Consider the following 27,563-nt stretch of genomic DNA (forward strand, 5'->3'; position numbering starts at 1 on the left):
GTAACGTGCCCTCACATCGGGGTACTGCAAATGAGTGGAGACGCACTCTCTAGTGCGATAGCCCACATCCTGCAATAAAAACACAACCTGAAGGGAAAGAGAGTTCTCGGGCATGCGCAGCAGATACACTAAAATGCTCGGCGCAAGAAGATGCCAGCCGCGTGACGTGCAACCACATTGCTCAGTATTAAAAGACTGCTTTTAAGCGGTCGGCGGGGGCGTCTTCATACGCAGTGTGCACCCCGCCGGGGAAGAAGAAAATAAAGCACACTTTGAACAGCGTGAGGAGAGAAGCGGCGAGGCAGGCGTAACATAAATATAAAGGCAGGCTGGGCGGGGCAAATGGTTGCTGCTGTTTCCACGCTTAAGGAACTTGCCCGCCTTGCGCGCATGCGTCATTGCAGTCCACAGCCATGGCCGCCCTGCGGATCCTGCCCTTTCGGCTCCCGAGGGTTGCCCTGGCGTTTTCCCGCCGGCTCTGCAACAGCCCCCCTCGGCGCGCGCCCACGGTGCCCGAGCGCATCGAAGAGAAGCGTCGGGCTGCGCTGCTCGGCGGCGGCCAGGCGCGCATAGATGCACAGCACCGGCGGGTGAGCGAGAGAGCGAGGAAGCGGCTGCTTCGCCCTCATAGTCACAGCAGGCGAGGGAGCCTCTGGCTGGACTTGCTTGCAACAGCTGGCTGCTCCCGGGCGACCCTCGGAGGGACGAAGGTCCCACACTCGCTTTCCTGACAGAGCGGGGACGCTGCCTGGAGAGTCTAGTTAGTTTTAATATGCCCCTGCCCGTTTTCTAATAAGATGGGACAGGGGTCCGAGACCCTTTCCAGCGGCCCCCAATTTCAAATTTGGTTGTGTGGGGGCTACTTGCAAACTACTATCTTCAAAGCACATTCGAAGCACAATTTCCCTCCTCCATTCTGGGCACTGGAGTTGGTTAGCTGGGAATTGTAATTCTGTGAGGGTTAAACTGCAGTTCCCGGAATTGTTTTGGGGGGTGGGGATTGGGGAATGCGCTCCGGATGTGTGTGAAATAAGCAGCCCTGGATGTGAGGTTAGCGCTGGTTCATCTTGTCTACTTAAGGCCACATATGTGAGGATTTGGAAGTACAGTAAGTACTTGTACAGGAATGCAAAGTCAGAAGAAAGTTCTGAAGCCCCCATTAAAAGCAATGTTTCCCAAATATTTTAAAACTACACTGTCATTTCTCACATTTTTTTTTTAAAAAAACACTGATACACACTTGAAGTTACCTTCAGGTGTTATCCGTTCTCATTTTCAGAAAGGGAAGGCAGCAATATAATGGTTGGGGGTACCTATGGATGCACAGAGTGTGGGTAAATGTGAATCAGAAGAATATGCTTTGCAAAGCTCCCTGGATTTTTTTTTTACCATTCTCATATTACATATATAGATATGTCAGCAGATATATTATGGGTATATATTTTTTCTTCATGTCTTCAGTTTGAGGAGTTGTAGTGTTGGAAATACAAAGAGAACAAAATACTCATCCGCACAACATGTGATTAAGCTATTGGATTCACATCTAGATAGCCACTAACCTTAATAGCTCAAAAAAACTGGATGTATTCATGAAGGATATGTATACCAAACATTATGAGTCATTATAACTAAATGGAATCTGCGTTCAGAAGCTGTATACTTCCGGCTGCCTGATGCTGCGGATAGATGAGGGGATGTGATTGGCTTGTGGGCACTTGGAAGAATTGGGCTGGCTGCTGCTGGAGACAGTGGTTGTGTTCAGATGTAACACTAAACCATGGTTTAGTATTACATGAGTGAACAGTTGTGGGCCATGTGCTCCCTCGGCCTTTGCAATTGGAAGCTAGTGATAATCATGGCTAGTGGCAAATCTGGTATATGTGCAAACCATGGTTTTCTGGTTTTGGACACAATTACAAGGTATAATTTGTTGCTAACTACAGTCAGAAGTTTCTGATTATAGAGTGCAAGGGGAGGAAAAAGTGTATGAATTCAAGGCTTCAGGTTGCTAGGGGATGAAATAACTAAGTCATGGCATGACCCTGATGTGATCTGGCAAGGGAGTTTTGTATTAACTGTGCAGTTAATTCCTCAGTTCAGTCTGTTGAGGAATGAATAATCGCTTTGCAGATTGCATCCTGTAGCTGTAGCTGTAATGCTGAAGATCATTAGAATCATCCCATGTTACCAGCCACCTTGTTTTGCTTTAATTCAGGGCAGACAGTTATGGCTTGAAGATCCCTTTGAACTTGCAGTAGATATAGGAATTAATCTGAACTGTTTTTGAGCCTCAAATAAGTATCTTAAAATAATTTCTTTCCCTACCATGTCAGGGAAAGCTTGGGCAAAAAGATATTTATTTACAACTGCCGCAACTGACAGATGATGCTTAATCTGCATTTTTAGGGATACAGTGGTACCTCGGGTTGCGGACCTGATCCGTTCCGGGGTGCCATTTGCACCCCGAAAAGTCCGCAACCCAAGCTGGGGGTTTGCGTGTGCGCGAAAGCCTGATAGTGTGCTTCTGCGCATATGTGAAGTGCACAGAACGCTTCTGCACATGTGCGCATGGCAAAACCTGGAAGTAAACACAAACCGCAGTGGACGCAACATGAGGTATGACTGTACTTATACTGATTTTATTATATTTTGTATGTTGTGTACTACCTTGATATACTTTATGAAAGTACAGATTTTTGTATTTTAATGTTTTGTTGGAAGTACAGATTTCTGTATTTTAATGTTTTGTTGGAAGCTTCCCAGAGTGGCTGGGGGAACCCAGTCAGATGGGCGGGATATAAATAATAAATTATTATTATTATTATTTATTACAGATTATAAATATTTCAGTAAATAAATAAAATAAGGGTATTCTACAGTGTAAAGGGCACTGGCAAGAAATATCCCCTTTCAGGTGATGTTCTGCCTGTAATATTCTGTAGGATGTGTTGCCACAAGTAAAATTTCTCCAGATGATTTAAGTGATCTTACAGATCTAGGCAGGGTCAGGCAGTCTTTCAGATAACCTGGTCCTGAGTTGTTCAGGGCTTTATATGTCACTAACAAGACCTTGAACGTGACCTGGTAGTTTATTTGGCAGCCAATGCAGCCATTTCTGCAAAGGTCATTAGCAGGACAAGATTACAAGTGGCCATGTGGCCAGTGAGGGTGATGGTGCCTAAATGACCCTTCTTTTTCCTAATGAAAGGTTAAATCAGAGGCATGTAATTTTCTTTTGTCGTTGTTGCTTGTAGCTTCTTTTGCTATGCATTTGCGTTTTATAAGGCTCTCTTTGAAGTGCTGCTTCTATAACATTTTCAGTGCTTGAATCAATATAAGATTAACATATTTGCGGGCTTCTTAAGATTTTGAGGTGTGGGGGAATCACCATGACAATATGTGACTTATTCAGCAATTTATTTTTGTGTCTGGTGCCTATTTATATATGAGCAGTAATAATGGAGAAATTAAAATAGTTGGATGGTAATTTAGAGCCCCTGTCTCGCTTCTTAAAATGACTTTTGCATGTTGACTTAAATTTCCGCTGAGAATGAAATTTTTAGGAATTTAGAGATTTGTCCATTGGGATTAGAGCTTCTCTTTGACAGGAATTTCAGTGTATCGCTTCTTGGCCTTTTGGCTAAGATAAAATGTAGGAATTTCAGTGTACGATTCATGTACAAACATTTAAGTTTTTTTTAAGGATCAGGCTGAAAGATAGCCCGATCACACATTTACTTTTTAGATTACTAATAAACTTGTATAAGCTTTTTGTGACTGGTTTTTCTACTTCGCTGGTGTACTAAATCATACCTATCTTCACCTCACATCAAACAGAAAAAGTATGATTTATTTAACTTGCTCTATCTACCCTTAGAAAAGCACATTTGAAAGGTCTGATATTACATTTAATAGTTTCGCTGAAGTCAGACTGTTAAATGTGAATACAATCCTTTTTCTTTGCTAGCCCCTTCCTCTACTAGTCCTTTATGGGTTTTATTCTCTTCAACATCTATAACTCTGCACTGTTTACTTAAAAGGACGAAAATGTAAAAAAAATCAACAAATCTCTGACAAAATGATCATTCCAGAAGAGAGCCATTTCTATATTTGAAGGGAAGGTGAAATTAAAAAGGAATTCAATTGCAAAATTGAATTTAAGGCAGCTGCTTTCTGAGGAGCAAATTTATGGATTTGAATAAAATCTTAAATTAGTATCTGACATTCTCTTTCTTTATATTTGTAATTATGCTTGGCTCTGGTGTACTGAAATGATCTCCAAACCTTACCTTGTTCATATTATTTCCTGCACTTCAGGGAAAGCTGACAGCCAGGGAGCGTGTTCTTCTTTTACTGGATCCTGACAGTTTTGTAGAATATGACATGTTTGTGGAACACAGATGTGCAGATTTTGGGATGGAGGCTGAGAAAAACAAGGTACCTGATATATATTTTGCTCCCACTTTTGGGACTGTTTGTCATTTGGAAATATCTGGCTGATTCTAGTGCCTGTGCCTGGGATGGTGAATGATTTACTGATTTACTCTAATAGAATGGTTGGTTCCCATCTCTTTCCTCTATACATGCTCTGCCTCCGCTTGGTTCATCCCCAATCATTCTATATGTAGCACTTGAGAGATAGAGCCTGACTTGGATATATTACATTCCCTTTCGGTTTCATGGTTGTATTTTACTTATTTCCAATTCATTCGTGTTCCAGGTGATGATGGACTTGTGTTAGTCTGTCTAGATGAAGGAATTGTGGCAGACAGTTGTTTCAGTTGGGCTGTCTTCTCATCTGTCATTTATAAACTGATCAAGCCAAATATATTGTTAAATGGAGATTTTAATGGAGATTGACTTACAAGAGCTGTATGGGGTAGCCCAAGCACCTCATTTCCTCTGGTTGCTATTTTTGTCTTGTCCTCATTCTACGGTAAGAATGGGATGCATTATTTGAATTGTCTGTCTGTTCCTAAATACAGGAAAGCTTTTTCCTTGGAATATTTTAACCTTACCTTCAAAGTTTTAGAAGGTATATAAAATAAAGTTGTAAATAATAGATACTGCTCTTGTTATAATGAAAAGGTAGAATCAGTTTTATATGTTTCAAAATGTGGTTGGTTTTTTTAAAAAAATAAGCCATCTAGAGAAACTAATATACCCTATTACACAGTACTTCCTTGGTTGCTCTCCAGAGTTTCTGTTGATCATTTTCTTGAATGGCCCTAATTTATAAATTGCAGAGCAAATTGCAAAATTTTTAAATGAGACAATTTTGCTTTGACTATTTAGGACTATTTTCTTGTTTTTCTTCCTGTCTTTTAATGATCTTATAGATTCTATATTCTGTTGCTTTTGTTTTTATTTGTGGTTGGTGGAGTGTAAATAAATTATACTCAACATTAAAGGAGGCTGTTCAGAAGTATGTATTTTCCCTATCCCTCATGACCATCATTTTTTGTTGATATCTGCTAAGTGCATGATAATATGGAAGTCAGCCTGTTTTAAATGATACAAGCAAAGTATAATTGAAATGTATACTCTGATTTCCTGGTTAGCAAATATTCACTTTGGTCTTTAAAAGAATTAAATTTCATTATTTAATCATATTGCTGTTCTGAGTTGTACATTCTTTATTCTCTTTTGCAGTTCCCTGGCGACAGTGTGGTAACTGGCCAGGGTAGAATTAATGGCAGATTGGCATATGTCTTCAGTCAGGTATTGATATTTTGTGTTTTCAGTTGTAAACCTTTTCTTTGAAGCCTTATAAACATTTTGGTACTTCTTTACATTTGCTTTTCGTTTGCAGTGCATTTAATTTGCAGACATGTATTATGCCTGCGATTCAATAGAATTTTAATTACAGTCAGTAAAATGACCTCAGCTGTCCATTTTGGCTATTTATACAGTATTTCACAGCGTGTTCTTGGACTATGGAATCCTTATAACATGTAGGAATGGAGTTGCTTTGCAGAATCTTTTTTACTTCTGATACTGCAGTCCTTTGCCTTTTTTAAATAAAAAAGCAGGGAACTGTATTATACAGTAATGCAACATTTTAACAATCGTGACTAACCCATTGCCCTTCAGATGATGTTAGGCTGCAACTCCCATATTTCTTGACTACAGTATTTTCCATGCTGCAAGAGTTGCAAGAGTCCATTGGGAATTAAAGACTTGCACTACAGAAACCTTGTGGGATCTTTATATTTTGTACTTGCATTGATTTCTGGCATTACAGTGGTACCTCAGGTTACAAATGCTTCGGGTTACGAACTCCGCTAACCCGGAAGTTGTTGCTCTGGGTTGCGAACTTTGCCCCAGGACTAGAACGGAAATCTCGCGGCGGCGGGAGGCCCCATTAGCGAAAGCACGCCTCAGGTTAACGGTTTCGGGTTAAGAACGGACCTCCGGAACGAATTAGGTTCGTAACCTGAGGTACCACTGTACAGAAGTGCATGCCTTTCTCCCCTCTCTGCAGCTTCTCTATAAACGTTTTTTAATGCAAAAAGCGATCCTGAATTATACTATGGAGTAGAGTATTTATAGTTGTTCATAGGTGAAGGATTAGTGTGGGGAGATATGAATAAAAAATACTTCAGACTTAGGTAGACTGACATTTTGGGCTGAGTTTGGCTAAGTGCTGAGCTGTCTGTACATGCTTGACTTGGGTACTAGAACTCTATGCATCTGGGCAAATGTCAGGGCTGGATGGAGATTTGGGAGATGTGCACAGACATACACTGCGCTTCTCTGGAGGAAAGGACCTGGTGAGCTACAATGCATGTATGCCTGTGTGTATATTCTGGGGTGGAGATAGGGCTATTAAGCTGTATCTCAGTCCCTCCTCATGTGCATGCTCTGCCTGTCTAGGGGTAGATTGCACTCCTTCCATGAGGGCGAAGCCTGCTGATATTTTCAACCTGCTTCAAGACAATTACACTGAATAAGTGGGAGTGCAAAAAAAGTCTGTTTTACTGGTGCTCAAGAACAAGGCAGGGGAAAAAAATTCTAAACCCAGTACTGTATATATCTTTGGCATACAAAGTTATTATTATATTTGATCTTTGAAATACAAACTTTATTTAGGACTTTACTGTGTTTGGAGGCAGTTTATCTGGAGCACATGCTCAAAAGATCTGCAAGGTAAGCATTTTAGAAGATAATAGTTACAAAACTCTTAAATGCCTTCAGCCTGCAAAATATGACAATGGAGTATTTTTAAAAGTACGTTAGGGCCTCACACCGAATCCTTGCTACATTGAAGTTTCTTTCATCCCCTTCCCTGATAAGTGTCTTCAAGTTTTAAGATACCATTTTTTTCCAACACAATACAGATAGATACATTTTCAAAATAAGTGTAAACACTTCTGCGTTTCAAAAAAATCTCATCTTATTCAACTCATGGCAGTTCCTTTTCAACTAAGCCACTCAGCTTGTACGAGCCCCCAAATCTTAATAGCCTATTGCTTATTCAACTCCAGTATTGCTGAATTCCCTCTCTCTCAACATAACCTAGGGACGTGGGTGGCGCTGTGGGTTAAACCATAGAGCCCTAGGGCTTGCCAATCAGAAGGTCGGCGGTTCGAATCCCCGTGACGGGGTGAGCTCCCATTGTTCAGTCCCAGCTGCTGCCAACCTAGCAGTTCAAAAGCACGTCAAAGTGCAAGTAGATAAATAGGGACCGCTACAGCGGGAAGGTAAACGGCGTTTCCATGTGCTGCTCTGGTTCGCCAGAAGTGGCTTTGTCATGCTGGCCACATGACCCAGAAGCTGTACTTGGCCCATAACGCGAGATGAGCGCCGCAACCCCAGAGTCGGTCATGACTGCACCTAATGGTCAGGGGTCCCTTTAAACATAATTTTATCATGATAAGAAGTCTATTTGTTATTACAGAAGCCAAGATGTTGCTAGGATAAAATACCTCACAGTTAATACATTCAGCAATACACTTGAGGTCACAATTCCTGATAAGTGGTGATATGAGTTGTGAGAAGTATCCACTTCTGACATTTCTTAAATATAACAAATAGTTGATGGTGTACTTCTCTTGGTAGTCCATTCTAGAAGATAGATGTATAATGGTTTAAAATGCTTGGCGCCTTCCTCAGGGAAGTTTGCCTGACACCTGCCTTAAAGTCATTTGGGTATCAAATATATTGTTACTTTCCCAATATTTCTAGATAGATCTTGCTGTATTATGGTGCTTTTGTGATCTTGTGTTTTTTCATTTGTTACACTATATAATCCTTAAGTACCCTTTATCAGATGGGACGGGCTTGTGTGTCACTAAACCATGGTTTTAAAACTATATAGACAAGCCTCAGTGAGCTGAGCAAAGCACTGAGGATCATGATGCTAAATGATGGCTTAGCGTTATGTGTGAAGTAGCCCATTGTTTAAGATGGTCAAAGCACAAATGTTAAAGAGAAGAGTTAATTGAACATGAAGGTGTATTAATAATAATAGTGCCAGGTGGGGGTGGTTGATTGGCCAGTAGAGGTTTATCTGTAGATGTCGTAACAAGAAACAGACATTGGATTTGGACACATTCTGATCAAAAATGAAAAGAGATCCTATTTTATAACATGATTATTAATTATAATAAGCACTCACTATTTTATGTTAATTAAGCTTGTGGTAGGACTTCACTAGTAAATCAAGAGTTTCTGTATCCTCAGATAATGGATCAGGCTGCTATGGTCGGTGCTCCTGTTATTGGTTTGAACGATTCAGGAGGGGCCCGGATCCAGGAAGGAGTAGAGTCCCTGGCTGGTTATGCTGATATATTTTTGGTAAGAGGCGCCTTAGGTAAGCAAGTTGATCCTTGACGCTACAGATGAGTAGCCTAGGAGCCACTTATGACATTCTGAAAAAATAATGAAACGGGAATGAGTGACACAACATTTCTTTTCCTGCTGCTTCCTGGTCTTATGCGAGGGGCCAGGGAGGGGGCTTTTCTCCTTATACAGTACAGGGGCAAAATGCACATCTTCTCCCATTTTCCTTTCATGAGATGCTGTTGTTTCTAGATGTTGCTGCTAGAAGTCGCAATTAAGGGGGAACAGGCCCTGAAATTAGTCTATTTCATTTAGGAGGTTTTTTACTGTTGCTCTTTAGGCACAATGATACCTCCCTGACCTCTTCCCCTGGTTGGATCAGTACATCTCCCCATAAGTATAAAGACTGTAGTGCATATTCAGTTCCTTATTTTAGCCCTCTCCTTGCCCTCTCCTGCAAACAGAGAGCTGCTGCAGCCATCAGCATTCACGAAGCTCTCCAGGCAGCAAAAGGGGAGTAATTTTTATTATGTGGGTAAATGAACTGCAGGAGCAGCATCTCTCTCCTTGCTTGTGCGTACAATGCTGGAGCTAGAAGAGGGCTGGAAAATGGCTCTCCATATGCACCTGTCTGTACCAGCTGTCGGAAGCAGCAGCTGCTGCCGCCACCCCCACATGGGGCATTCAGTACACATGGGACTTCAGCTACAGCCTGCTTCATGAATCTGATCCTGGATGCTTAATTCTCTGACATTGCCTCTGTCTTGTGCTTTTCTCCCTTTTCCTTGCCTTATTTGTTCTGATGCACGGGGTTTTGAACTTGGGTTAATTTGGATGGGAGTTTAGGATCCCGGTTAGTGGATGAACAATGAAGCTAGAACAGATTGAATGTTATTTCTGTTAGCTAATATATTTCTACAACATACTTCATATTTTTATATGAAATAGTTTGTTGCAAAAGTTTAACACAGATTTAGGAGCGCTTTGGGAACTTTGACTTGGAAGTGGTATAAAATGTGTAAGCAATGGAGATGTTTGTTTTCTTTTACAGAGAAATGTACTATGTTCTGGGGTAATACCACAGATTTCTCTTATCATGGGCCCTTGCGCAGGAGGGGCTGTCTATTCTCCTGCTTTAACAGATTTCACATTCATGGTAAAGGTAAGGAAGGATGTAGTGTTAGTTGCCTTTGACTGTAATAATAAAATAGTTACTAGGGAGTAAGCCCCATTGAACACAGTGGGACTTAATTCTGAGTAAACATGAAAACGAGTCTTACGAGAGTAAACATGAGTCTTACGAGAGCAGTTGTTACAAGGAGTTTCTTGCTAGTGGTGGCTGCCTCTAAAAATGGATGTATTTCTGTTCCTTTAGAAGCTCTGGCTTAAGGAATAACATTTTTGTTTACTGCCCTGCTATTTCAGGCTGTAGCTGTCACCTTTCACATCTTGTAATTATGCCGTGTCTTAAATATCTATTGAGTCAGTTGGCTTTGAGCTGTAAGAATTGTCTTGCTTGGAAATGAAAAATGAGAGAGGATATTAAAACTGGAAGTTTCAGTAGTACTGGACCTGCAGTTAAGGTGGCACACTCTGTGCTGTTTTTTTTTGCAAATGCTTTACTGGGAATCCCATGTACCAGCTGTGTGATCTGTTGAGGACTATGGCTAAATTAGAGAGAATTCCAACCAAATGCATTGTTAGTTTGAATAAAAATAAATTAGAAATTGAAATATTAGGACCTTTTTAAATTAAGTTTTCCTATTTTGAAAGAACTAAGGGATGAAAAATGCAAACACAGAGAATATCACATCTTGCACCTACCTCATACTTTGCAGTTGTTTCTTGCAGGACACATCCTATCTATTCATAACAGGCCCTGATGTAGTCAAATCAGTCACCAATGAAGATGTTACTCAGGAGCAACTTGGAGGTGCAAAGACCCACACTGCAGTATCAGGTCAGAAATTGTTAAGTTGTTTATAATTAACATTTGCTCCTGTTTGCAGTCCCCTTATGAAGTGATTGGAGAACAATATGAAGAAGATAGTAGTCCAGTCATATAAAGTAGTAGTCCAGTCATATAAAATTAGTCCTGCAGATTAGTTTGGAACATAGTAAAAGTACCTGCTGGTTGTCTTTGGCTGAAAATTATACTGCAGGGGGTGACAGAAGACTGTTATTAGAGGTATTGTAAGAGAATGTGTGTAAGAGAGATGAAGCTACTGGGGCTGCTCCTGTCTAATAAGTGTCAAAGGGAAACTGTACCATTAGAACTGCCTTATTTGAGCCCTGTCCATGTTGCACCCAGTATGCTTCTATGCATGGGGATCCTGTTTAGATATAATGGCTCATAGTTGTTGTTGTGACTGTGTGCAAAAATACTTTTCCTTCTTTCTTGCTAGTCACTTTCATTGGTTGAACATGAATTCTAGGACTGAGAGCGGGGACGCTCTCTGCCACTTTCCTAACTTTGTAAACCTCAATAACATGGGTGTGAAACTGTTTTTAGCCTGATGGCTAAATTCCCTTGTAACTGACCTTCCTGGGGCTGGCTGCCAGTGGTAGATACGTAGGACCACATCTCTTTCTCTCACTCTCACTCATATACACCCACAGACATATTCAGTCTTTCAGATCCATTTAACACCTGCTTTATTTATTTTGCAAAGAGGCTGAAAATAGGGGTTCAGTATGACTCTTGAATTTGGGACGTGGGTGGCGCTGTGGGTTAAACCACTGAGCCTAGGGCTTGCCGATCAGAAGGTCGGTGGTTTGAATCCCTGTGACGGGGTGAGCTCCCGTTGCTCAGTTCCAGCTCCTGCAACCTAGCAGTTCAAAAGCACGTCAAAGTGCAAGTAGCTAAATAGGTACCGCTACAATGGGAAGGTAAACGGCATTTCCGTGTGCTGCTCTGGTTCGCCAGAAGTGGCTTTGTCATGCTGGCCACATGACCTGGAACCTGTACGCCGGCTCCCTCGGCCAGTAACGCAAGATGAGCGCCACAACCCCAGAGTCGGTCATGACTGGACCTAATGGTCAGGGGTCCCTTTACCTTTACCTTTATGACCCTTGGAATGCAAGATGGAGTGGAACAAGATAAGGATGGATGTTCGAGGTGGAAGTAGATGTGTGTAAAACATTGGCACAGTTGATCAAATATGACTGTTGAACTGACACTATTTCTTTTGGTGGACATTAAGAATATCCACCGGCATTTCAGTTAATGCTGTGACATTTTAGAATAGAATTTGCTGTGAAGATCTATTGCTTGGCCTGTTAGAAAGTTCATTGGAATCTTTGCAAAGTCAGATGGATGTTTGTTTGTTTTCCCATTATAGGGGTTGCACACTGTGCCTTTGAGAATGACATAGATGCTTTGCTCAATCTCAGAGAATTTTTTAATTACCTACCGCTTAGCAATAAGGATCCAGCTCCTGTCAGAGAATGCCATGACCCTAGGTAAGTTATATTTACAAATAATAGATGTTCATAGAATCAAAGTGTGTTTCAGAGTTTATCCTGTCAAATGTCTGCAGAGTTACAGGCAATGCCCATTTCACGTGGGGGTTCTGTTCTAGGGCCCCACATGTGTTGGCAGAGCGCGTATAAGTGCACCCCGCCCCGATCTGCCTTTTTTGTGACATGTTGAGTGATGTATTTGGTAACTTCTGGGTTCGGCACCATCCGTGCGGCCACGATCATGCTTCTTTAGGACCTGTGTTATTCGGTCTTTGCTTGTATGATTTTCTCGATTTGTATCATTGAAGGAGACACCTATCCCTTTGAACCCATCTAGGGGAAAAAATCCTGGGTGATTTTATTATTCTTGGATAGATTCACAATTAAGTTTTGTGAGGCGGGATACAATGGGACTTTGGCTTCCATGTGTTACAGATACTCCTCCACAGAGATTCCTGTTGGAGGTCTGAAGAGTAGAAAACAAAAATTCTCCTTTAACAGCAATGGAACAGTATAGTATATGTTGCCATTCAGTTGATGGACCAGATTTTGGATATTTTCTTTTACACTCTCTTCCTTTTGCTGGTTAACAAAATGAGGTTGTTCTTTCTTAAGTGGTATCTGAAAATGCAACAAGTCAACTAAAGAGAATGGGTTGAATTCAGATTTCCCTTCCATTTTTGAAGGCAGCCAAAATCCAGCAAAAGGCTGGATCAACCAAAAGGGGGTAGATGTTTTTGTCGATGCTCCCTCCAGCCCCAGCAATGTTCCATGCTGATACGGAGTGTCTCCTTACCTTCTGGAACAGCTTTTTTTGGGGGAACAGTGGACTGCAGATGAAAGGAGCAATTAACAAAAATTGTCTGCTCATCTCGATCGTCCAGTGCAAGCAGGACACATATTTGGATCCATCTCAATGTTGGGGGGTCTTTTGTTGTAAAGATGGAGAATAAAGTAAAAGAAAAAATAAATATCTCCTTCATTCTCTCAATATTCTGGAATTGAATTCTGAATTCTGGAATTCAGTCAAATAGTCCTATGTTGTAGTCATGTCTCCTTATGTGAGTAATTTTCTCATATGAATTATGATATGATGTAAGTTTATTCCTTTCAATTCTGTTTAAAGCAACCGGTTGGTCCCTGAGTTGGATACCATTGTCCCGATGGAATCTACTAAAGCTTATGACATGGTGGATATTGTGCATTCGGTAAGCTCTGTGTACCATTGAGCTGTTGGATAATTTTGTGTTTACACATGATGCATAAATATCCATTGCCTCTGAGAATTGTTATAAGTTGTAAATACGGTGCATTTCCTTGTATGTATGCAGGCTGCAAAAAATACTGTTATTTAGAAGGAATATAACTGGTATATATAAAAGGGTTCTTCCCCTTTATTCTCACCATTTGACAAAAGGTTATGCAACTTGTGGGTTAAACTTGATTCTAAATTGCATTATATCACTGTATCTGAGGAAATAGTCTTGATGCCCACATTAACTACCATTGATTTCATTGATTTCATATATAAAGAAGATGTATAGCTTTTATTATTTCCATGGTGTTTGATTTCCATATAGTAAGTGTAAAATATGGTTACAATATTCATTGTTTTGAGAGTCAACTATAATTGGACACTACTCTTTGGAGGTGTTGTAATAATAGTGGCTGAGTTCCAGGGTGAGTCGCTGATCTTTCTCCATTTTAAAAATAATTTAAAAAAATAGACTACTTTTATGTTGATATGAGGATCATTTGACCTCATTCTATGTCTAAAACTAGGTGGCCTTTATTGCCCAGAAGGCCATATGATCTTGTTGCAAACCCTCTAGGGGCCACATGCCAAATATAGGGTGGTGAAATATCTCTCCAGCCCCTTAATTCTGGATTAACACTCTTAATTTTGGATGTTACCCAATGAAACCATAAATCTAACCAGGATCTGTCAGGAATTAAAAAATGAATCTTACCAACATTTTTAAATTTAGTGCTGCATAGTAGAGCACTGTCAACAAGACGTCTTAAGAGCAGTATCTTGAAAAAGATTTTTAAAATACTGTTTCAACTATCTTAAAATTTAAATCATCTTTGTGTGATACAGATATCTATAGGTATTTCACTGTTCCATGACAGTAAGATATTTGAATCTAATTTGTGTAGATAGTTGATGAGAGAGAATTCTTTGAGATCATGCCCTCCTATGCCAGAAATATCATTGTTGGATTTGCCAGAATGAATGGAAGAACTGTTGGAATAGTTGGCAACCAGCCCAAAGTAGCATCAGGTAAGAGGAGGGTGGCAGTGGCTGGGAACCTTCGTAATGTCAATTGATGTTGAAAGGCTGGAAAACTTATACTTGCATATTGCATCTGTTTAAACCTCATTGCTGAATAGCTCAATATGTTCTCCTTAAAAAAATTGGTCCTAAGGTAGTGTTTAGTGTTCTTTTGGAATTAAGATGAAGGTTTGGGACTCTGTGCATACTGTAAATAGAGTAAAACCTGCTTTACATCCTTGTTTTGTTCATGCTTTGTAAGTACAGTGGTGCCTCGCAAGATGAAATTAATTCGTTCCACGAGTCGCTTCGTCTTGCGATAATTTCGTCTTGTGAAGCGCGGTTTGCCGCGGCAAAACCCCCACTGCAAAAATAAAATTCATCTTGCGAAGCACGGCCATAGAAAACTTCGTCTTGCGAGTCACCAAAAACATCGCAAAACGCTTTCGTCTTGCGAGTTTTTCGTTGCGCGAGGCATTCGTCTTGCGAGGTACCACTGTACCGTTGGCCAGTATTCAAAGCACCATGAAATGAGATGTGTTTTTAGGTGATAAGTGGTGTGTTGGTGGTTTTATCATAACACCACCGTTTTTGTACATGTTTGGAATCCATTGCCCTCTCCTGGCATCCCTTTTGTACACCCACCCATACATCACCAGCTTCTTTCCTTATTTTCTTTCCTCCCTCACGTCCATCGGATCATTTTACACTTCTGGCAAAGTATTCGACTTCCAAGACTAACTGCTTAGATATACACCCCGTAAAAAGAAATGTTTTATGTTGATAACTGTGGTCAGATGAAGATGTTAGAAATCTTTCAGCATCAGTGAATTATAGGATTAGTCCTGCAATTATACCAAGATTTCAGGCATCTCAGTCTGAAACATCCAATGGTAGTCATGGTTACCAACATAACACATGTTGGTCTCTAAAGATAAATTGTTGGTGTTTGCTGTGGTGAGTGGCATTTTAGAGAATGGAATAGGATTCAGCCGCCATATTGATGTTACTGGTTTTGATTCCCTCCCCACCACAGATTAATGTAAATGACTTACAAAGCTAAAATGTAGTCATTGATTACAGCTTCCTGAGAATAGCAAGTGTACATGTTTCGTGAACATTTATGCAGGTTAGATAAACTCTGTCCAGTATTTCACAAGGAGGTAGAAAATCTTCTTTTGCATAGGGTGTGTAAAATGTTGCTGGTGTTGCCTGTTTGGGTGGGTGATATCTAACCAAGTCATACTCAGGGTAGACCCATCAATTTTAATGAGTACCCCGAGTGTGATGAACATTGAATGTCACTTTTTGTATACATATTGGCCACTGCAAAAGGTTCTAAGTGTCTGGAGAAGTCTTGTAAGAATCTTGTCTACTTTGTTTGAAATTAGGCTGTTTGGACATAAACTCCTCCGTGAAGGGAGCCCGTTTTGTTCGCTTCTGTGATGCTTTCAACATTCCTCTGATAACTTTTGTAGATGTACCTGGATTTTTACCAGGTAGGTTTTTTTCTGCATCCTCTGACTAAAGATGGAAATGAATTGAGTGGAAGATACTTCACTTGATTCTTCTTACCTTTGGAACTGAAAATAGTCCCTTGTATTCAAGGAATTGGGAAGTGGGGTTACTTTTTATTTCAAGTACAGAGGTAAAGCCATTACTCTGTCCTTTGCACAGCATCCTCCTTCCTGTTACATATGTAAAATGACATCAGTCGCATTTTTAACATTTATCATCATGGGGTTGGACATTCTCAGAGAGATTTTATTCCTGGATAGAGTTTAGTAGTGGTGCGAAATCCACTGAAATAAAAATATGTGGAAAAACACTAGAGAAAGAAAACGTATTAGTCTTTTCATCCAACTTAACTGCCCTGTCTCATGCTTCTATAAGTACACAATTAGTTTAAGTACGTTGTGTACACTAGGTAGCAGTCTTTTACATATGGGGGTTTTCAAACGAGAATGAGTGCTGTGGATACAGCTTTTCACGGCACTGACCTGTATTAAATAAAGCTGCATTATATAGCCCAGTACGTTTCCGAGCACAATTCAAAGTGTTGGTGCTGACCTTTAAAGCCCTAAACGGCCTTGATCCAGTATACCTGAAGGAGCTTCTCTGCCCCCATCATTCTGCCCGGACAGTGAGGTCCAGTGCTGAGGGCCTTCTGGTGGTTCCCTCGCTGCGAAAAGCCAAGTTACAGGGAACCAGGCCTTCTCGGTAGTGGCACCCGCCCTGTGGAACGCCCTCTCACCAGATGTCAAAGAGAAAAACAACTACCAGACTTTTAGAGGACATCTGAAGGCAGCCCTGTTTAGGGAAGCTTTTAATGTTTAATAGATTATTGTATTTTAATATCCTTCTGGAAGCTGCTCAGAGTGGCTGGGGAAGCCCAGCCAGATGGGTGGGGTATAAATATATTATTATTATTATTATTATTATTATTATTATTATTATTATTATTATTGCCTGTGTTTATAGCTTTCTATTTTGTGCTGGTGAATATTATGTAGGCAATAGGGATACCTGCTCTCCTTAAGTAGTTGTTGCTTGCCTCAGATGACCAGGTGAATGCTGAATCACAAGGCTGACATTTGTAGAATGCATTTATTGGTACCATTTAATCACATATAATAAACAGTAGAAATAGGATAAGATTTTGGTGTAATAAAAGGATTTGGCCCAGTGGATCACTTTCAGTCAAACCAAGAATTGCCATGCAGAAGGTTATGTTGGCTTCGCTACAAGGCTGTGGATCTATTATCATAAGAACATAAGAAAAGTCCTGCTGGATCAGGCCAAAGGCTCATCTAGTCTTACCACCTTGCTCTCCCAGTGGTCTTCTAGATGCCTGTGCAATGCCTGCAAGCAGCTTTCTTCCCACATGAAATTCCCAGCCTCTGTTCTATAGATACATACTGCCTCTGACAGTGGACGTAGAACATAGCCTTATCCTCCATGATACCCAGCCTGCTGGTTGATGTTTGGTGCAGTCATGCAGTCTACCTCTACTCTTGTAGAGGCTTTTAACAGCTATCTTAATTAGTACTGGGCGTATAGTTTCTTATTAAATATCCTCTCTTGGAGATAGTAAATTTCCTTTAACCATGTTTTGCTGGTTCCTGTTGTTTTCAGGGACATCTCAGGAATATGGTGGGATTATACGCCATGGAGCAAAACTGCTCTTCGCTTTTGCAGAAGCAACTGTGCCAAAAATCACTATTATAACAAGGAAGGTGAAGTAAAATTGTATTTTATAGTTGCTAGCTGCCGCACGCTGTTGAAGATGCATAGAAGATTTTTTCTTATCTTGAGCTCAGCTGACCTCATCAACACCAATTCTTCCAAGCTCTGTTTCGATTTTTTCTATCATAAAAGAACATCACTTTTTGCTTCACTAATACTGCTTAATTTCTCTAGATACCTCACAATCAAGCCTGTTTCCCCTTAACAAATGCTGCCTTCAGATCTGCTTCTAGCCTAATGACTCTCACCTAAATTCTTTTATGTAGAATCTGAACGTAAATGCCTTATACATACACAATCTCATCCTGAAGCCTTGGATCATACAATGTTATTTCCAGTTTGGGAACACTCATTCCAGGGCTAATTGCCTGATGCCTAACTTGATGAGTTTTAGGCTCCAGGCCAAGTCTTTTAATAGGCCCACACTTTTAACATTGGAACCGCTGCATGAGAGTTATCATCTGTTTTATGTGTTGCTCTTTTCTTATGTATAGTTAGTAATTGTATTCTAATATTGCCAAGTATTTAACTATTTTTGCAAATCACCTCGAGAATTTTTAATTAGAAAGTGGGATACAAATTTCTTAAAACAGTTCCAGGGCTGGCTATGGCAGAGGATAAATATGAGGGGGACATAGCTGTCAAGTTCTCCCTTTTTTAAGGGAAATTCCCTTATGCTGAATAGGCTTCCTCGTGAGAAAAGGGAAAACTTGACAGCTATGAAGGGGAATGTTTAAGGGACATTACACGTTCTAGGAATGTAGGATGCTTCCTTATTCAGAGTCAGGCTGTTGGTCTACCTAGCTTAGTATTCTCTGCACTGACTTGCAGAGGCTCTCCAATGTTTCATAAAGGGAACATTCCCACCCCTACCTGGAGATGGTCAGGAACTGACCTGGGATCTTCTCCATGCAAGGCAGATGATCTGCCACTGAGCTATGGTGCTATATAAGATATCAAGGAATAAACTATATAGGTAAAAAAGTAGGGAAAGGGAAAGATGAATGAGAGGAGAGCAAGGCCATTGCACTGGAATTTGAAAATGCTTTAAATAAGTGAGAGTGGATGCTTCATAACTATATCACATAATTTTTTGAATGGTTGTAGTAGGAATTGAAGGATTGTAGGAGGAAAGAGTATGCTTTCATATTCTTAATATTAATAGACTATCCTGGTATATAAACATAATGACTGAATACAGTACATAACTTGCTGACACTTTTATTTCCTGTTCCAGGCTTATGGTGGGGCCTATGATGTGATGAGTTCAAAACATTTAAGAGGAGATGCTAATTATGCATGGCCAACAGCAGAGGTAGCAGTGATGGGTGCCAAGGTAATTCCCATTTGTACTCATCTTATCTAGATCTGGCAGGTAGGCCAAATTGCTACACCACCCCTCCCGCATTGATCGATCATTTGATGGCATACAACTATTTTTTTTGCCCACAGGAATCTGCAGAAGCCCTTTTCAAAGTGCTCTCTTGCCCAGCACTCTGCAAGCAATGCCAGTTAGCTGATCCGTTGTGCTTTCAGATCCCCTTTTGGCTGTGCCAGGTTTTACCTGCTCCACACCTGATATCATACTACATCAGGTGTAGAGCAGGTGGGTGTGGCTTGGCCAAAATGGCCTTGGAGACCAAATGGGGAATGCTGGCAGGCCTGATTACACCTGCAAGCTGGAGGTCCCCCCCCTTGTTGTAAATGGTTTAATGACCAAATCCACATTCCAAAGGCCTTTAGAACTATGGGTTGAAATAATATCCTATTCTTATATTTTCTCCTTAGGGAGCCGTGCAGATAATTTTCAGGGGAAAGGGGGCACATGCAGAAGCAGAGTATGTGGAAAAGTTTGCAAATCCTTTCCCTGCAGCAACCAAAGGTAGTGGCTTTAAGAATGTCTATTATTGAAACTTCAGATACATAATTAAAGTTTTTATTGTGATTTCAGAGTTCTTTCACTTCTTATTTGGGTGTTTATTTTAGCTGCATTCAGATGATCATGTATGAGGTTAATAAGCTAATAGCATAGTTACGAAGTTGAAATGTATATAAACTCTAGCCAGCTACCTTCCTGGCAGATTGAACATTTAAGAAGCCAATTCAGGCATGTGGAGCAAAGGGGAATGTATTTTCATATTACAGTTCATGACATTTATTTATTCATTCTTAGAACTTCCAAAATGTGGGCAAAGGCACAGAACGTAAAGCGCTAACAAGCAGCTGATCTTCAGGTCTTGCAAAGCCCCTTCTTTGCAAGCACAAACTATCAACTGATTGATGGTGCTTACAAACCCCATTTGGGGGCAGGTAGCTGTGCCTTGACTGATATGGAGCCAAATGGGGATGTCTGGCAGACCTTTCTCCACCCACATGTATGATGCATTGGTGTGTGTATATCATAGCTGCCAAGTTATCCCTTTTTAAAAGGGATTTTCCCTTATGCTGAATAGGCTTCCTCGCGAGAAAAGGGAAAACTTGGCAGCTATGGTGTATATATGTATTACGGTGCATTGTTCGGAATGCAAAGCAGAAATTACTAGGCCACAAATGCTCTTTTAACATTTATGGCTATGCGTTTCATGATCAGCCCCAGATCAGAGCCACTTATTTTTAGATGTATCCCCTGCTTCTAGACGACTCAAATCCTCTGCCTTTGAGAGCTATGGCATGATTGTTTAATCAGAGCATTTTTTTAAGATCCACGATCCCTTTGTTTAGAGGTTATGTATCTGAGATGAGACCTCAAACTTCTTATAGTAATTCTGAAGTAAAATTATCTCTGTGTTGAACAGCATACTTTGCAATGTTTCTGAAGTGGTTTTCTTCTATTAAAAATTAAAAGTGGGAGATGGGAACTTGCAGAATTGCAGAAAAATTGTTCAGTTTTCATATGTAAATGTAATCAGAATGATGGCAAATGTTTTTGCAAAGCCATATTCCAGATGTTTGGCTTAACAGTTTGTTTCTTCTCCCTTGCTTGTTTGGAAAAATGAAACATTTCTGTGGACTTAAATCATGAAATCAAATATTGGTGATCAATACACCCTAAAATCCAGATTTATCCCATTTTAAAGGAATTTGTTTGTATTTAAGTTGATGAATAAGATATGCAACACTTTAGCAGTTCATGGCTACCTCTGGAGCAGCTTGCACAAAACATCAACTTCGATTTAGTGGAAGGCTAATGTGAACCTATTAAAGGATTATCTACATGATGCTTTTTGCTGCAGAAGCAAGCACAGAGCAATGGGAATAAACTGTAAAACCTGTTTTATAACAGGGTTTGTTGATGACATCATCCAACCTTCCTCAACTCGACTGCGAATCTGCCGTGACTTGGAAGTCCTGGCTAGCAAGAGACAATCCAACCCATGGAAGAAGCATGCCAATATTCCTCTCTGAATTTGTTTTATGGAAAAGGGATGATAGGTTGCCAGGAAAGCAGTGGAGCCCAGCTGAAATCCTGATTCTGAATCTTCTGAAGTATGTGAAAATTTTTATGGATTATATTCTAGAAATGTTGGGATACTATGAGATTGTAGACAAGGAATCAATTGTATATTTAAGCAAAAGGTCCAACATATGGAAGTTGTCACGATATCCTGTAACTTGATCTTTGACAGTCTAAAGACAGAATAATCATACATAAATGTAAAGCCAGAATATTGCAACAGAAGTCTAAGAGAATATGGAATTAAACTATTTGGTTTCCTTTAAACAAGATTGTCTGTGGGGAGATTATTTGTGGATTAGATTCGGAGGATGCAAAACAGGATTTATCTCCTGCAAGGGGAGATGGAAATTGCCCACATGGTATTCATCGCAAGAAAATATTACAGGATTTCAAGGTTTTCTAATGCAGATGTTATTCAGTATAAATTTCTTATGTCAGATTTTGGTCTCATCAGCTACCTAACAAGACTATTCACCTACTGACTTTATAAGAGATTGTTTTAGGGCTCTGAAAGGCTTGTGGGAGAAGATTCTCCTTTGTGCCTATGCATAATACTTCTAACTGAGAAGCCCTTATGCCAGGTAGAACCACGCAGGCCAAAAGAGGTTCATTCATTCTGGCCTGATATACCTTGAAAATAACTAAATGTTGTATCTACAGTGGTACCTCGGGTTACAAACGCTTCAGGTTACAAACTTCACTAACCCAGAAATAGTACCTCTGGTTAAGAACTTAGCTTCAGGATGAGAACAGAAATCGTGCTCTGGTGGCACGGCAGCAGCAGGAGGCCCCATTAGCTAAAGTGGTGCTTCAGGTTAAGAATAGTTTTAGGTTAAGAATGGACCTCCAGAACAAATTAAATTCTTAACTAGAGGTACCACTGTATTAGAGCAGGCACCTTTTGCCCATTTCTACCTTAAATCCCTTACTTTCATGGCTATAAAGCCAAGCAGAGGTCTCATACCTTTTTAGAAAACATTTTGGATGTTTCTAAAAATAAAATTGTGTGCTCGGAATATAAATGCGAACCCTAAATTTGATTGCTGAAAAGGCGACTGATTAGTAAACACCAGGTGATATCCACTTGAAATCCATTTATTTCAATAGGGCTAATTCGAGTATGACTTAGCAGTCTTGTTTTTAAGGATGGGTTGCCCTGTCCCGACTAGTAATATCCAGGTGTGGTGCTTTTTAAACAAACCTGTCTTGCAAAGCTGCACATCAGAGATTAATTCTGTTCTGATCCCACTTCAGGAAGCAGGTTGCTTTTACCAGTCAAATGCTTCATATACAAATGCTTCTAGATACTTTGTCATTTCACTCATGTGGCATTGCGGCTCAACATCCCATATTCGTTGCTTAATTGTGGATGTGGCTTTCTCGTATCTACAGGTTATCAGAGTGAACCCTAGACTTCTCAATTTCTTTTGCAGCAAGGATTTCCATTTTGTTTGACTATTAAAATCAAGGGTGCCAGACCTACCGGGAAGAAAATTAGTTTTAGCCAGTAATGGATCTTCAGAATCCATATCCAGGACCGAACTGGGATTTGTCCAAGGGGAAAAGATAGTCAGAAAACTGGGCTAACAAATATTCAAAGCCTTTGACAGAAAAGTAGTAATAGCAATAGTTCTAACCCTGTGTTACATGAATTGGTTCAGATGAAGTAGATATTTAGCACACACAATACAAAGACCATGAAAAGGTAATTTGAAAAAAAAAATGGTCACTGTTTATTATATTGGAGTAATCTGTTCCAAGATTCTTCTGTAATTGTTAGTAAAACTACAATAAATTTCCAATACAAACAATTTAGAGAAGAACTATACAAACGGGTATTTATGTAGCCCTAAGTATTTACAAGTCCCACCTTTAAGTCCACCTCATCTCTGCAGAGCTCTTGTAATTGAGAGGGTGAGTTAAGACAGCAGTTGAAACACATTTACAAGTGTGTTGGTTGGTAATGGTTATTAACCATAGACAAAACAGGGTTAAAAGAGACTATGTAATTGACATGGTTAGGGACAAGATATGCTAGAAACAAGAACAGCATGGACTCATAACAATGTATTTGAGGTCAGAAAGAAACAAGGTTCATACGTCAGCAATATTAATATTCCTGTTTGGTATGCAGAAGGTGGATGCATTCTTCATCTTGTTCCGATAACAGAAAGGATTACCATTTACGAGCATTTTAATGAACACATTGGGATAATTAATGTGGACAAGACCACCTGCCAGCATACTTGCACCATTCAAGATTAATTGAACTAATAAGAGTAGCAGCTAGTGATGGACAGGACAATATCAAAAAGGTAAGATAAAACTGGCTGATGCAGCCAGAGAATACTGTCACAAGTTGTTCCAAATGACATCTCCAAAACAACAAACAGGCACCTTACAGCTGATGTATTAGTAATGCCAGGCAAAAACTTCAAGTATCAAGGTAGCAAAGCACATGAGCTCTATTAAGACTAGAGCATCTTTGTGACTAACTCCTTTAATCTTATCCACATTTTCCTGTCTATGGTGGGCAGCCCTTTAGGGCAGAGAGATTTGCAGCAGTAGAGCACCTAATGTATGATACTACTAAAGCTGCAGGCATGAAAATTAAAAGTAATATTTAAACCTAAGGATATTTGTACTTATTAAGGAACCAAGAAAAGAAAGTTATGGCTAAAAGTGGGACACTAAGCCACAAATATTCCACTGCATTGCTGTTCCAATATTATCATTACTCAAGTATAAATATTCAGTCCAGGGTTCAAAAACCCTATAAAAATAGCTGTATAAAAAACTCGCTGTTTTTTATATGGTTATCACAATTGTACAGAATTCCAAAGTGTGTTTTATAATCTGTGTTTAAGAGACCAATTATTGTTGCCAATGAATAAATTGGATAGGGCCACAATAGAAAATTTGTTTACTACTTCTAGAAGTTGAATAATTTTTCTCCTTGCTCAGTGTAAAGCTGCTGCATCCTTTGGGCAGGGAAGTTTCCTTTGTCAGAGGGTGAATTTAAAGAGTGCAAAGAGATAACAGTACTTTATGTAGACCTATTGAATCAACTGTGGTTGACATCAAGTTGCTGTACAAATGTGTTGCATGGTTTCTGGACTCTACTGGTAGAAATAAATAGCCAAAAATGCTAAAATCCAGACACTTATCTTCTACCCCTGCCCACCCAAGATAAGACACAGAGGAGCTACAGGAGTTCTGCCAATAAGAAATATAGGAGACCACATATCTGGAGAGGTCTTTTTTAAAAATAATAATAAAAAATAAATCTTACATTTATACTCCACCAATCTTACATCATGGAACCAGAAGCCATATATTTGTCAAAGCCAGTCTACAATCTATTGTGTGATGGTAAGTTGGTCCATTCTCAGGTGTTTGCCAGGTGTAGAGAAAAGAACAAACTTCACCTCATCAACTCAGACAAGAAGAAGGCTATGGAAGCCCAACTCAAGTTTCTGTCCGTTTTCAGCAAAAAACATTGTCTGAATTCTGTACTACTTCTTACACTTCAAGTAAGGTGTCACTTACAGGAACTCCTATTTCAATGTGCATCATAACCACAGATTTTCCAAGTCAACTTATTAAATGCTTACTTTTTGAACTTGTTATGCTTTTGTATAAATAACCACCAAAGTGGTGGCAGGAGAGGCTTGGGCAGTAAGTGTATTGACGGGAGAAATTAGGAATGTCTACTGAATTCTGGAGGGCTTTTGTACACACCTACTGCACAACCATGAGGTGGTGGTTCTTTCAATGAAAGCAGGAGACTTCTGAATCCTGTACCATCAATCGGATTCTGCAAAGTTTTCTGCACGCATTAGAGGTCACAGTATCTCAACTCCAATCTCAACGCCACATGCTCTGAATCTATTTACTTGAATTGCACATTAGGTATGGGTAAGGGACAGCAACTGCTTATGTAAAGTTTTAAAGATGCTGAAATGTTTCACTTAAGGGTGAAACATATTCACTCTTACTGCAGAAGGAAAAACCCTTAATGTCTGATCTGCCCAGAATGCTGAGCAAGCAGCAGGATTAGCACACTTTCAAGCTTCACTATAGGTAAATATTTAGTGGAAGACAGACCAAACAGAAAGCACCCATTTTCAAATGCTTTTGTGGAAAGGACTCCACTGCACATGTGATTTTGAGGAGTTTATTAAAGGAAAAGTGAAGCATCAGTTTTAAATTGTACAAAAGGAAAAAACCTCAAATTGTAAATGTACAATTTACAGAATTACTAGCAAAACCAATCAAGGAGACACATTTTTAAAAACCTATTGACCGCAAACTGAACTGGAAACCCATTGGAGGTAACTTACTTGTAAACAGCTTTTGTTTTACAGAATTCTATAAGGATCAATTAAAATTCAGGTTTTCCATATGAAGGGCTGTGGAGCACAAGGTTTGTCTCTGATGGATTTAAACCATCAACAGCTATGCCACTCTGCCCACTAAACTGAAGTGCTACTGCACCATTTGTGTCCACTGTTATGGGAGAACTTGTACTTTGTCCTGAAGCACCAACTCGTGACTTTAGCAACTTTTCAATTCCTAAACAACTGTCTTTCTTGAACTATTAGATGTTTTTGGCAACCATAATTTGAGTACTGTACAATTTTTAGGAGGGGAAATCCCAACTAAATGATTTGATCTACATGTTGTCTTTGTCTCCCAAAAGGCAAGTAAGCATTGGATGCACCTTGAAGTCATTAAAAGGACCTTTATGGGAGGTCAGAGTTATTTTGCAACTGCTATCAAAAACACCTCTGAAGCAGGTATATTAGAACTGGGTCAATTTAGATCTGCTTTAAAGCACACTAACATTTAAACTCCAAAAAGAAGACTAGTTTGGCCTCATTTTTACAAATGCTCTTATTAACAGGAGCTGTGCTCACCTCCGAGGAACAAAATCAGTCCTTTATAACTACATTAGCAGCTACCAGGAAGAATCATAATATTGAAGCAGAGTGAAAGTCCAGATCATTGAAGACACTGAAAATATCTTAGAACAAATAATTAGCTGATTGTTTTTTGGATTGTTCTGCTTTTTAGAAAATCATTTAATAATTACTCTTAATAATGCACAGTTAACACTGAGAGCTGTATTCCATTGTAAGCTTAAGAACGTCACCATCTAAGCACAAGTTTCTATGCAGCACATACAGTAAATCTAACTGGCAAAATTAATTTACAAAAATAGCACAAAAGGGTATTTACGGCATGGAAAGTTAGACACTTCTCTATGGTACAGTTAAAATTGCTTTGAAAATGCAAGTGTGACTCCTGTCTCCCTCCTCCCACCACCCCGCCCAGTGATTTGCGTTCCTCAGGAAAGTTGCTGCTTTTGTACCTCAGATCTGACAGGGCATGAAATAGGTAGTAGAAACAGCAAATAGATTACTTTAGAACCACTGGTTTGTTTTTCTGAGAATATTTTATTTGCTGGTATAAGTTGCTAAAAATGCACAGAACAAGTACCAATAGAAAATGTGCTGTTTGTGTGTTCCCCTAGTGCTATATAAAATGAATGTTACACAGCATCTGTTGGAAAAGTGGCTTATGGACATCTCTTACTTTATGCCCTATTATAAATAAAAAATAAATCTTCTCAGAAGTATAAAATCTGGGGTTTTTTTTCTTTTCAGAATCTGACTTTTTGGCAGAGATGCATACATCTGACTTCTAGCCTCTTTTGTAAGAGTGTTCCACTCTCAATGGTCAGAGAGGATCCAGAAGTGTACCATACTGCTAGTCACATCCAGTGCGTTTAACAATACTTCTCCAGCCAGGATGGCCTGCTGATAGCATCACTGCTGGTCAATGGCAGACAGGCATAAATTTAATAAAATGGCTAGCTTCTAAAACATAAAAAGGCAAATGTTAAAACATTTTGAAGTTGTACAGCAGAAAAATAAAGTTAAAAAGTTTTGTTTTCATTCAATGTTTTCTGAAAACGTGTAGAACAGTGTTTAACTGTTTTAATTTAAAAGCTTCTCCCCATCCAGGAAAAAAACCTGTATTAGGACTGTCAAGGACAGGGAAACAAATGATTTGTAGGTCAGCCTTTCTGAGGTGACTGGCCAATATTCCTTGTTTCATTAAGAAGCTCCTCTTCTCTCTCATTACAAAAAGGAAATGACCTTAATAATTTGGTTAAAAATCAAACCAAATCACATCAAAAATGTGGTTTTCATATAAGCTATCACAGTATATAGGCCTTGAGCTCTAAAGAACAGAGTTCCACATTTGTATAGTGTCTTCGCCAGACTTCAGAACATCGGCATTCCAAATCCCTGGGAAAGATAATTGAGAACA

General features: G+C 39.7%; 2 protein-coding genes across 3 annotated transcripts in view; one reads left to right on the top strand and one right to left on the bottom strand.

Moving 5' to 3' along the window:
* The first annotated feature begins 404 nt into the window (after positions 1-404).
* Positions 405-27,243, top strand: PCCB (propionyl-CoA carboxylase subunit beta). Of its 2 annotated transcripts, XM_035132397.2 has the most exons (15): positions 405-590; positions 4,318-4,437; positions 5,653-5,721; positions 7,093-7,149; positions 8,686-8,799; positions 9,836-9,946; positions 10,636-10,744; positions 12,126-12,246; positions 13,373-13,454; positions 14,407-14,530; positions 15,913-16,020; positions 17,657-17,757; positions 19,005-19,103; positions 19,556-19,649; positions 21,051-27,243. In XM_035132397.2, the coding sequence occupies exons 1-15, from the start codon at positions 414-416 to the stop codon at positions 21,170-21,172; spliced, it is 1,608 nt and encodes a 535-aa protein (XP_034988288.1). In that variant the 5' UTR covers positions 405-413; the 3' UTR covers positions 21,173-27,243. The 2 variants fall into 2 exon arrangements, with proteins under 2 accessions (XP_034988288.1, XP_034988289.2); XM_035132398.2 differs by lacking the exon at positions 9,836-9,946.
* Positions 17,901-27,563, bottom strand: part of STAG1 (STAG1 cohesin complex component) — a 119,661-nt gene continuing 109,998 nt past the window's right edge. Inside the window, exon 34 of the mRNA XM_035132395.2 lies at positions 17,901-27,541. Coding sequence (XP_034988286.1) covers positions 27,518-27,541 — 24 coding nt within the window. The 3' untranslated portion in view covers positions 17,901-27,517. The remainder of the gene's footprint in view (positions 27,542-27,563) is intronic.

The sequence above is a fragment of the Zootoca vivipara genome, chromosome 5 (assembly GCF_963506605.1).
Source record: "Zootoca vivipara chromosome 5, rZooViv1.1, whole genome shotgun sequence".
NCBI classification, from domain to species: Eukaryota; Metazoa; Chordata; class Lepidosauria; order Squamata; family Lacertidae; genus Zootoca; species Zootoca vivipara.

Coding starts and splice junctions, on each gene's coding strand:
- PCCB (XM_035132397.2), top strand. CDS start 414: ATGGCCGCCCTGCGGATCCTGCCCTTTCGGCTCCCGAGGGTTGCCCTG. Junction 10,745..12,125: donor GACCCACACTGCAGTATCAG/GTCAGAAATTGT, acceptor TTCCCATTATAG/GGGTTGCACACTGTGCCTTT. Junction 19,650..21,050: donor TTTCCCTGCAGCAACCAAAG/GTAGTGGCTTTA, acceptor GTTTTATAACAG/GGTTTGTTGATGACATCATC.